The sequence below is a fragment of the Oryzias melastigma genome, linkage group LG3, assembly GCF_002922805.2.
Source record: "Oryzias melastigma strain HK-1 linkage group LG3, ASM292280v2, whole genome shotgun sequence".
NCBI classification, from domain to species: domain Eukaryota; kingdom Metazoa; phylum Chordata; class Actinopteri; order Beloniformes; family Adrianichthyidae; genus Oryzias; species Oryzias melastigma.
In genome coordinates, this window is record NC_050514.1 from 16,311,065 (window position 1) to 16,323,807 (window position 12,743).

General features: G+C 39.0%; 1 protein-coding gene across 1 annotated transcript in view; it reads right to left on the reverse strand.

Annotated features, from left to right (window-relative positions):
- The window catches only part of alx4a (ALX homeobox 4a), a 20,169-nt gene that overhangs the window by 4,793 nt on the left and 2,633 nt on the right, over positions 1-12,743 (reverse strand). The window contains exon 2 of the mRNA XM_024294876.2: positions 4,308-4,627. Coding sequence (XP_024150644.1) covers positions 4,308-4,627 — 320 coding nt within the window. The remainder of the gene's footprint in view (positions 1-4,307; positions 4,628-12,743) is intronic.

The following is a 12,743-nucleotide window of genomic DNA, read 5'->3' on the forward strand; positions in this document are numbered from 1 at the left end:
GTCAATCGGAGACCAAAAAAACATCAGAAACAGGAAGGTGGCGTGTTCAAACTCCTTTCCCTTCAACTGTAAAGGAAGCACTCTCCTATAGATATAAATCTAAGGTTCTGTTTCAAATGGAAAAATGTTCCCATGCAGAGCTGCCAGAAGAGCACCACATAAAAAAACCCTTTAAATGTGAGCTTTCAGTGCACAGGCATGCAGCAGTTACGTGAGTGCAACCTAAACTGACAGGAGAAAGAAGTGGAAACGGTTAAGATGAGGTCGAGGTAGCTTGTAAACAGTCTCCTCGCTCCGGCCTTCCCCTTAAAAGAAAACGTAGACGGCCGTTGCTCCAACTTTTTTGGATGTCTGTCGGGAACGAGCACTTTCCATTTTCGGTAATTATCTTTGACATCTAAGACTGACTGAGTTGTTTACCGAAAACATGGCTGTGTTTGACTTTCCTTCAGTCTGTGAGAGGGCAATCTAAATAAATACATTTCCTTCTGGCGGGCTTCACGTATCGTCCACCATGTTTCTTATCAAAGCTGTGAATCTGAGTGTAAAGATTTGCTTACAACTCTCAACTCTCTTGTTGTAGCAACCAGCCTGGACTGATTATGACCAAAGAATAAACATTTTTTTAATGTTGCATTTTCCCTTCAAATTAACAGCTAATTTCTTTTTCCTTGATATTTTTATGACTTTTTCATTTGACTCCCAACCCCTGAACCCCCATTGTGATTGTATCCATTGTAATACCTGTCCATTAAAGTGTTTTGTCAGGTGCATCTCAAAATACTGTGCCCATCAGCTCAGTCCCTCCATCTGCCAAATCTGTTGGCTATTACACCGGGGGAACATATTTTTTGTGTTGCACACTCTGCTTTGTGACAGTAATTGGTAAAGACCTTGACAGCTTAAGTAGCTGGTAGACTTTCAATGAGGCTTTATTTATGTTACAGCCCCAGAGAGAAAGAGCAGAGAAATGCCAAACGCCGGCCCCCAGCAGGAGAGCTGTACGGGGCCCGAAACACTTTGAAGTGAAAGAGTGGCTCTCAGGATTGATCGTCTGCCTCTCTGCTGTCACTCATTTCAGAAGTACAATGAAACTCCAGGCTGAGCCTGGCTTCAGTTTTCCAACACCAGCAACAAAAGCGAGATGTCTCACACACGATTTGAGGCTCCCACCTCATTTCTTAGTCTCTATTTTACTTCAAGTTTACTGTATGTTTAATAAAAAATATATCATAGTTTTCTGAAATGTATAAATGGCAATGAAAGCTTTGTTTTGTAAGAGTGTAATCCTATGTTTACACCGGCCTCGGCAAGGCGTGTTCAAGCAACCACTTCCAACGAAAAGACCATGTATGCACGTTAAAGCCTCCACGATCAAAACTCTAGCATTCACCTCTCGCTACCATTGAAATGAATAGAGATAGACAAAACAAATCGGTTTCCCCAGTTTCCAACAAAATAAAGTCAATTCAGTCGCCATTTTTCCACATTTCCCCAATAGAGTCCGATTCGCCATTTTGGGACCAAACGACATTAGCAAGCAGTGATTGGTCGGAGAATCTGTCATTTAAACACTTTGAACGTTTGAGGTGGGGCCAGCGGGCACCGCATGCTCTTATTGAGGCATCTGATTGGCTAATTTATAATTTGAATAACTAGTGATAAAGAAAATATATCATGAAAAAAAATTTGGTTCAACAAGAACATGTTAAAAAGAGACACCAGATCAAGAAAGGCTGTTTATTTTTCATTAGAGGTCTATGGGATTTTTTTTTCTTGGAGCAGCTGGAACTTCCTATTTGGAAGCGAGTGGGGAGCGGATGATCAGTTTAGTTCTCTTTATGTACTGTCTATGTTCACTATACAAGTTTTTTTATTTGTTCTCAGGCTCTATGTACAAAACACACAGCCACTGAAAGTTAAACCAGTTGAACTTTGACCAATCAGAGACTCTGATTTGGTAGGGTGTACAGTATTTGGGTTTTTTAAAGTGAACCAGAGTTTGTTTCCCCCAATAATCCAGAACAAAGTTTCAGTCGGAATACGCATAAGCGGACCCTGGTCCAGGACCAGGAACTGCTCTTGGATTAATCTTTTGAGGTCTTGGTTTGTTTGAATACAGACCAAACGCGGGGTCTTGATCCGGATCAAATCAATCGGACTTGGTCCAGCACACACACCCTTTAATTCCCGGAAGTGCCAACCATTTGAAAATGGATCATGGAGAAGAAATTGATAGTTGTGGTGTGTGCCCGGCTGGACACCAAGTCTATCATATATCGGAATAGAGCTGTGAAAGAACAAATCTAGAGGAAGATTTACCAGATTTGTACGCCTTTGACATTTCGCACAAAGCCTCGTCCAACATTTGGTACATGCGCTATTAATGGGTAGCGACAGTCCAGTCTGAACACCATTTGCTAAAAACTCATTCAAGTACCTCGTTCTTGAACATGCGATACATGCTTAGTGTGAACACAGCATAACAAGAACTGCTCTACGTCTGTTCCAGCTGAATAAGTAGTGCACACTCACTCCATCTTCCTGCCATGTGTTCATGTTTTGTGAGAAAGGAAAAAAAACTGTAAAAATAGGTCCAAATGATTACTTTAAATGTTTGCTCTTACAAAAAAGTACAACATATTCCTGATAAATGCTTTGATATGATTCACCTGCATTTTTGCTTTTTTCTTTAGCTTGTTGAACTGAACGTTTCCCATTTTCAGAGCATTCTCTTAACGGTGTAACATTAAAGAGGCTGCCTCTCGACCTCTTCAGCCTTCCTGTGAATCGGCACAGAGCAGGTCAGATCAGCTTCTCGTCTTTCAGGTATAAGCTAGCGGGGACACCTGCGTTTCCCCGGTGAAGTCCTCACCAAATGCCATTTTTGGTCCTCTGGATTATCAGAGCAGCAAATCTAGGATATGCGATGCTACTGAAACCCATGAACCTTGACCCTTTGACCCTTTCCGTGTAGTCTGCGTGAGATGCAGATCTGAACTCACTCTCTTCCTTTGAAACCCTGAGACTAAAAAAGCAAACGATGTCCAGCTCAAGTCCTTTTTTTTACTAGTTTTTATGAAAACCACCAGATTCTTCCTCCACTCTCGGTTTTTTCCTCAAATGATCAAAAAGTTCTATAGGTGAGCATTTCATAAGCAGAAAGCTTTTTTTTTTTTTTCTTAACATTTTCCCTGCTCCAGATGCTGAACTGATGAGCTGTGAGTGCTTTTGTGTGCAAAAAGGCCTGAATAAAGTTCAGAACTCTTTCTTTCTAACTGACAAGGCATCTCGTGTCTTTTATCTTCTGACTTGAGTGTTTAAGAGGGCCGCTGGGAGAGCCGTAAAAGCTGGATCCATCTGAGGCAGGCAGGGCCTGCGATAGCACTCGCAGCAGAGCGGCATACCTTCAGAGACGCAGAGATGAGTTATAACCCTGTGTCCTCACACGCTTCCTGTGCTTCCCGCTGAACGCTCCAACTCATCGTGTCGAAGATCCAGCTCTTACCCCATCCAACGTTTGCCACTGACACATCGAAAACGGAGCCAGACTATTGGATATATTCATCGTTTCAGCAAAAACTGCTTGAACACATGCCTGGAAGCCAACTAGAAATGTCTGTCCCCACATTAATCAAACCCCAGGAGAAATGTTTCACACCTGCCCGGAGAGTCCACAGCGGGGGCACATTCTTTTCAGAACGGGATGTTAATGAAAGAAAAACACAAAAAAATCCAGGGGCTTTAGATGTCATCCACCACACAGAGACGGGGTGCTGAAGTAGTGGAGCGGCCTTTTTTTACTGCTATGCATACCACCATGACAGGAAGCTGATTTCATTCCACAGAAAAAGGCAGAAACTATCTATCAGTTTGGAAGCTAAAGTGTTAAAATTCAAAGGCGAAACGCCACTGAGACATCCCGAGAAAACACACAGCAGAGTCGCTTGTTTATGAAAGTCTGCTCTCCTCAAAACTGCACATATGAAGCCCAGGCAGCTCAACCTCAGCCCCCTGGGCCCCCTGGCCTCGGTTACCTCCCACTCTCCCACTCTCCCCTCTGACTCCCACATTACCAGATAAATCTCTTGTGTTGTTCTGTGAGTGACGTTATCTTTGCAGAGCTGCACATGCCTTAAGATCCACGGGGTGGTTCTGTTTAAGCCCTGCTCTGTCAGGATGAAGAGGTCTTTTCCCAACTTGTTGATAGCAGAAACATGTGGATGGTTTTTTTAGGCCAATATAACGTTATTTGTGTAATCGGAAGTGTCAGATAGCAGATGTGCTAGTGATGAAACCCCGTTTACCTGCACGCGGGCTTCAGTCAGGTCAGTCCTCAGTGCCAGCTGCTCCCGCGCGTAGACATCTGGATAGTGCGTCTTCTGGAAAACCTTCTCCAGCTCCTCCAGCTGATAGCTGGTGAAGGTGGTGCGGTTGCGTCTCTTCTTGCCTTTGTTGCTTTCGTTGCCGTCGGGCTTGTCCAGCGGGCTGGATAAGTCAGGACCCGGCGGACGATCAGAAACTGCCTTCACACTCGGATCCTTCACGGACAGGTATCTGCTGTCCATTCCAGCCGGGTCAGAGTCTGGAGCTAAGTCCGAGTCAGTCAGACCAGAGCTATCCTTACCTGATGAGGAGCAAAGAGGATGAAGAAGTCAATTATTTACCATCACAATAATGCAGAAATTTGCTTTAACAATACTAATTTAAACATGTTCTTACTCTTTACAGAAACTCTTTCCAATGGCAAAAAATACAAATCTTTCATGTTTCCAAGTAAAATAAACACAATAACTGCAAGACTTTAACTCTATCGTAAAAAAATGTGACTTATGAGGTTTTAAGAGGAATCTTTGCTGGAAATTTTGCTTAATCATTAAGTTTGAGTGTCTATTTGTCTCCATTAAGGTGTGTGGAAGGTTGTGGTTCACAGGTCATCCACTCTGATCATCTTTCAGGGTTCCTACAAGTTTCTTCAAGTTAGATTGAAGACTTTTTAAGATCTTTTTAAGGCCAATTTCTCAATCAATTTATTTCCATTTTATGATCAAAACTGTAGCTTCTTAATTGTGGTCCATGCCATGATTGTTTATAGCGCTCTTCTTTTTTCAAACGGTGGGCATTCAGCGTCATTTGATCAGAATCATTGTTACATGAAAAGTGAAACAGAGAAGTTTCAAGCAGTTTTTAAGGCTCTAATTTCAAAATTCAAGACTTTTTTAGGTATTAATTTCAAATTCATAAATTCAATGCTTTTAAGACCCCACATGTAAACCTTGTGTTTGGATCAATTTTCAAAACATTCCCAGTGGTCTTTTAATCATGATTTTGCCATTTTTAGCCAAAAACAGAAAAGCCTGTGCTGTTTTCTAGGACATAGTTTCTCCAGAGCGGCAGGGGTTCATTAGTAATTTTTCTCCAAGTTGTTGACGGGACTATTAGTGTGGAGCAACCCCGCCCCCCTTCCCCTCTCAAATGCTGAGAGCTCAGAGCAGAGGCCACCCACTGTATTTTCTACATCACAAATATTTTTTTTTGTCTGCTCCTGATTCAAAATTTAAATAAAGTAATGCTCAGAAATGCACTGTTGAGATTATTTTTTTAATGTGTGTCCTCCATCATCAGAAAAATGCCAAAAGAACTTGTTAAAAACATGATTTTCATGAAAGTATGTTTTTAAGGGGACGGAAGATTACACATCTTTGCCTTTTGGAAAAGTTTTTTCTTCCACATTCCCACTCCTCCAGTCACCCTTTCCTAACCCTCAGATGCGTCCAGTTTGATTGTAAAATCACCTGCATCACAGCTACATTTCTGCAAAGGAGTTTCCAGCCAAGCACAAGAGATAGAAAAACAATCCTTTTTCTTTCTGTCACACAGTGGATTTATTCATGGCCACAAAATAACTGAAAAACCTCAGGCAGCTCTCGGAATATAAATTTGCTCAGACTTGTGTTGCCTGTGTCCCTGTGTGAGCTGGCAGGTCGGTTTTCCCTGCAGACTGAACATACCCACTGATTGATTATTATGCATTCACATCGCATTACAGCTGGTAATATGTGTGCATGGCCTCAAGGGAGAGAGGTTTCTTCTCAGATTTAGTGTAGTGGTGAGCCACGTCTGTGCAAATTATAAGTTATTTATAGGAGTGACAACATCTCTGCGCATAAACTTACACACAGAACGGTAAGATTAGAAGCCCAAAATAAAAGTTTGTGGTTCATAAAGAACTGAAGACACTAGTTAAGATCTTTGACCTATAAAGTCCAATCATCTATCCATCCGTCTTCTACCATAGAAGCTATCTTCACACCGCACTCAGCTATTCAAGCAGCCACTTCCAGTGAAAAGTCTAAACGCATGTAAATGCACGTTTCAAAACTCTTCTGTTCACTCACAACTACCCAATTTTCTGCAACTGTTTTTGGGCTCTACGTGCAAAACATGCAACCGTGGTTGAACTTTGACCCATTAAGGACTCCAGTTATGTACTGGCGTGGGGATGGTGTCTCCCTAATTCACTGAGGTGGCAATTGTTTAAAAACTGATCTTGGGGAAGAAAAAAACAGTTGCAGTTTTTGCCTTAATTCTATGACAAGAAGTCTTTCATATATCGGAATAGAGCTGAGAGTAAAAAAAAATAGAGCCTAGAGTAGGGGTCTGAAACCTGAGGCTCTGGAGCCACATGCGGCTCTTTTGTCCCTCTGTTGTGGCTCTTTGGCTTTGAAGAAAAATGCAAATAATTAGAAAAAATATTTTTTTTTTCTTTCATTTGTTTAAGTTCATTAAGTTTTGTCATTTATGTGTAGACATTTTATGTCAGATAACTGAGCAAAATGCTGGTAAAAGTTTTAATCTAACATTATTAGAATACATATAAAGCACATATTCTTATTTTCTGCTGCACAACAATGCCCAGTTACTGTTAAAAGTTCTTCAAATAATTAAATTACAATTATATGTAAACATTTTTATATTAAAAAAATGGAATTTACATTAATGTTGTTTATAAAGAAAAAAGATTTAGGCAAATCAAAGTCACAATGATTGAAAATGTCATCTTTGACTTTTTTTCCTTTTTAGTTTAAGTAAATCTTCTACAACAGGAGGATCTGATTTGACATTTTATTCTGAAAGGAACTTGTGTGTGCTGCTGTCAACAGTAAAATAAGATACATTTGTCATGTAGATAAATGTTTTATCGTTCAACTATTGTAAATTTTTAAAACTACGTTTTAAAAATGAATGGCGTCATGGTCACAAAAACGTAAAAAAGAATATTTTTGTAAACAAAGTGGGACATGGACTAAAATGGGTTTTAGTCCATGAGAAACCGGACCAATTGGCTCCTATAGCGTTAAAGGTTGCAGATCTTTGGCCTAGAGCAAGATTTGCAGCACTTCAACGTTTCACAACAATTGTAGGTACCGGAGATCTGCTGGTAAACATTAGATAAAGAAAAAGACAAAGAAGCCCCTCCATGCTCGCCCAGTGTGAACGGCATGTGCTAAATGCACATTCAAGGATGCGTGTTTGACATTCATGACAATGCTAATCTCCCTGGAGAGTATTTATAATACTTAGCCCTAAGGATCAAAAGCCACATTTTTTTCTGTCTTTATGAACGTATACTCTTGGATTCAGAAGAGCTTTTATTCCAGTTGTGTAAAACATGCGACTCCTAGGGGGAGTGTTTTCATGCACAAAAGAAACTCAAAAAAGCAAACATTTAAAAGGTCAATGAAGCAATCAAAGTGTAACTTATGAAGTTTTGAGGCATTATATGCTGTTCTTTTACTTTTCCACCCCTACCACCCTCCCTTATGAATAAGTAAAAAAATTCTTACAATTTGAAAATAAATAAAACAAAAAATATCACATTGGCTCAGAAAAATCATCTTACCATGAATTTTCTTTTTAAATTTTAGTCACAAAACATGATTTCTTAAGCTAAGACTAATTTGCTATTTAAAAGAATTTCTTAATTACATTAATTTCTTGCAAGACAGACAATAAGATATTTTTAAACAATGGTATTTCTACTTTCTTAAGATTCTGTTTTTGTTTTACCAATTATGAATGCCTTTAAAATAACACTTAATTGTGCTTTGTTATGTTTAAGATCAGGTGTTAAAATGCTGTTTTCTATTTGTAAGGGATATAATATCTAGATAATTGACCTCTTGTCAAAAAACACAAAGACAGTTCACAAATTTACAAAAAAAAACAAAGAAAATAAAATTTGCCACAAAATGTTATGGACAAACGACCCTGTTAAAAAAAAGTTGAATATCCGTTTTCTGGAAGTACTGCCTGTAGTCACCCTCTTTACACAAATTAACTTTATTATATTCATTTTTACAATAAGACTTGATAACTTTGCTCTTTTCTTCTAGATTATCAGGTCATGGACTGCATGCTTTTCATTGCGTCAAGATCAACAGAGTTCAGACTGGCCTGCCGAACAGAGTTGGACATGGTCACGCGCTGTCCGTGACGAACACAGCTCGTCGTGCTTGAAGGAAATAAAATATGTTTTATCTCCGCACAAATATCATTGTTATTTAATCATATTTGGCATCCACAATCCCCACGGAGAACAGTCTGTTTGAAATCGCGAGGTCTCTGCTGATCAAAGGCAGCTGTTTAGATAGTATTACTGATGTTTTTTTGGCCAGAGCAGGATAATGTGACAGTCTGGAGCTTTTTGTAGCTTTGCAGCATGCTGGAGCTGTGAGGCTCAAGGTGAGCCCTCCTGCAGGAAACGCCATATGCACAGAGATCATAGAAGCCTTACAACAAAACCAGCCAATCGAGGAAGAAAAATGGGACACTGGTGGAGAACATTCCACTCCAGAAGCCCTGTCACTCTTCATGAGTATTCATGTGTACCCTTTTATTACATGAAAGACTTAGCAACAACTTCAATTTACATGTAAGCTGACGAATGCAGTGTCTTTGACTCGAGCAAGTTCCCGTGAAAATCCACAGGAATCCCTTTTTTTAGGCAAAAATGCGCTTTGACAGACCTGTTACAACCACAGAATGTCCTGTTTTCACTGCAGCAGATCCAGCATGTGCTCCACTGGCTGTGCAGAGTGTGGAAAGACATGTTTGCAGCTCTGAGCGAGCAGAGAAAAAGCTCTGCAGAAATGAATGTCAAAAGTTAGGAAAAAAGCTATTACACTGTCAGCATGAGAAATTTTATCCGTTCAAACTTTGTTTTTCACTTTTTTGTTTGTTGTTATTTATGCCATATTATTAGACTCCCTCAATGCCATATATCTGTGCCAAGTTCATGTGGGCCAGACAGCCGGACAGCCACTGCTGCACAGCGGAAAACGAGGGCGCGACATCAAAGTGTAATTTAACTGGCTGTAAAGCGACAGGGCACCTTCCCTTAGTCTTTATTGCCTTGAATGAATGAGGTCAACTCACTGTGTTAAGGGGAAATGCTATAAATTACACACCACACAGTCACTGAGGGAGATTAACAACACGCTGGTCTAACTTTAGAAGATGGATTGGGAAATGGACGGAGAAAGCAGAGAAGAAAAACTGGACCCACAGCTTTGTATTTGTTTGCTTTGCACAGTCGATTTCGAGGTTTTGACTTGCAATAATAAATGATAATGTTCTGGATTTGGCTATAAAAGCAGAGCGAGCCAGTGATCCAGATAAAGAAAAAAAAAATAATTGAACATTTTATTCTAACTTTAAGAGTCTGATTCTGAAATTATGTTCCATACAAACCTGTGTACAACTGTCACATTTAACTAGATTATTTTTTTCTTCTACTCCACAAAGTTCAAAAGTTCATAAATAATAGAGAATTTGATCCTCTAAATTACACTTGATTAATTCATGTTTGATCAATGGAATCAGGAAAAAAGTAGCTGCACTTTTATGTGGTAAGAATGAAAAACTACCTTCTTTTCAGTGTCAGAACCACCACAAAACCCAGATTTATCAACCAACATAAAACTTTAACAACACCTTAGAGATGAAGTATCTGTAAGAGCTTCCATTTCGGCATCAAATGCACCGTTTTCATCTTCATGCAGTAGTAGAAATAAGCACTAAAAATAAAATATTTTAGTTCAAATATTTTAAACTTTTTTGAGAATTTATACGATTGAAAATACAACTCCATTAAGGGTTGTCTTTGACATTTAGGAGCTGTAGAACATTTTAGATATTTTAATTTATTGAAATATTCATGAAATCCATGCTTAGCGTTACAGTGCACTACTTAGACTTGTTTATATACTGTCACATCTTACGCCACGCTCATTCTAAAGTGTCTTACAAAATTTGACCTATCATCTTTTAGAAGAGAACATGCAAAAATGTATAAATTTGTCTGCTTCATGTTTGGTTAGATGCAGATTTTGTCAAGAAATACACAACATACATACTTATGTATGATAAATATGTTTTATAAGGACATTTTAAAATAGATTAGATGAAATACTAACACACAACTTAAGTAACTGAATGAGAAAAATGAAGAAAAAATTGTATATATATATATATATATATATATACATAGACTCATTATACCTGCCTTTTTTCAATCTATTTCTTTTTACATTGACTCCCATTTTTTTGTTTTATAAAGTACTTGGAGCTTTCCCCATTCATGAGAAGTGGAGTTTGCAATGGATAATCCAAGCAGGAACACCATAAATCAAGCAAACAGGACAAAAATTAAATTAATAACACGCAAGACCACAGTCACTCAGTTTTAGCATCCCCAGCCTCCTGGGATACATTTTTTACATACTACCTTGAGTAAATTAATACCTGCATGGGTAAAACATGTAAACTCCACATAGAAAGGTGAGGCTTGAACTTTCTGCTCCAACCGTCTCTGTTTCCCCAAGTTTTCCCAAAAAAAGAAAATTCCAACATGTAAGGGCTTTGTGTGCAATTTCATCAAAACACTAAAACAGTTTGCAGTTTTAGAAGATGAGAAGGGATGATCACTCCTTTAATACGCAAATTATTAACAGCATAAACATTCCAAACTTTCCAAGCATAAATCTCAATATCAAGTTGGTCTCACAACAAATGTGAACATTTTTTTTATAATACTCGTCCACTATCAGAGGACAAACAAGCCACTCACAATCACAAAATTATCAAACTATTTCCTGCCAAACATCTAACGCACAAATATGTTCAACTGTGAAGCCATGAAACAAGGATACTTTTAGATCATAAGAAAGACCGTCAAGCACATTTTGGCTCTTAAAAAGGTTTTAATCAGACAGTTAAGTTTTAATCACATTATTAGTAGCTAGCACTAATGTTATTTTCCAATAAAAAATAAGTTAATAAACGTGGAACCAACGGACTCTATTAAAATCTTTAGTGGGATTGTTAAACAAGCAGAGACGCGGTGCGTGAACCAAACCTTCAAAAGCAACTTTTACAATCAGTGAATGAAAGCTTGAATAAAAATCTTCTATTGACATATTAACAGAAATAGAATTTGAAAATAGGCGTTATATCAAAGTTTACAAAAATGTTCGGAGTTTTGGCAGAAGTTGCTGTTCTACGTGCAGGTTCGGTTCCCATGAAACTGTGACACTGAGACCAAAGATGCTTTTGGACTTGGTGATCCCCTTTGCCAGGCTGTTCTCACTCGCACACCAGAACCTAATGTAAATTAACCTGCCAAAATTTCAGCTAAATGGTAAAATGATCCTGAGTCCTTGTCACCTCCACTCATGTCGCTGACTTGCTGAAGTGTGGCTCGGTTCAGAGGCTGGTTCCCATTACAGCCTGCTTTAGCCAAACTGCAGACGGCCACTATCAGAGGCTGAATGACCCGAACGCCATTTAAAAATGAAGAGGGAACAAAAAGTATAAAAGGCAAAACGTTAAAGAGCATCTCAACTTTAAATGCAGATAATGTACATCTGGATTGTATTTTCCAGATACAGAAATCCCAGTTTTGACAGAAAACAAACTAAAAACACTCGACAGTGTTGCTAAAAAATAAGAAGGAACAGGAGACATGATCTTTTTAGAACCCTACAGAAACACACTTGCTTTTGCCTTAAGGGTGCCGTTAACTGGAGCCCAACTCCAAATGTTGCAAAAAGCCTCTGCTTTGACACCAGAGAGCTTCAGCTGGGGGTTTCAAATGGATTTTCTCTGCTGTGTGCATGCGGGGAGGACTCACCCTCTTCTCCAAACAGATGAGGGCAGGAAAGCCGAGCTAAAGGTCAGCACCCTCAGACACTGAGAGGAGGCACAGACACATCAAAAGAGGAAGTCTCTGGAGAGTCACAAAAACACAAAGGTGGCTGCTTCAAGCACATGAAGTAACTCTCTCATCTGGTCCCCAGGGCCTGCTTTTTTTTTTTTTGTTTTTTTTCAATCATAGGTTTTCTCAGTTATTTGAGCATATTTTGGGATGACCTGTTAACAAGTCCTTTACTTTTACAGAGTGGTTAAAAAAAATGATTTGCTTTTTTCTAATTTCTGTTACTCTTGACACATTCTGGGCCTCCCTGTCATCGAGGGTTTCTCAATTTCCCTTTCTACATTTTCACCCTGTGATCCTGAACCCGATGCAGCCTACCCCTCCTACAGCTGCTAATTTTTATTGCAACACAATGTCAGCAGGTTGAGGGTAAATACGGTACTTATTGCAACTCTGTAAATATTTACCATGCAGGTATTTTCTTTTCAAATCCTCACAAGCTTTTTTTTTTTTTTTTTTTTTTTTT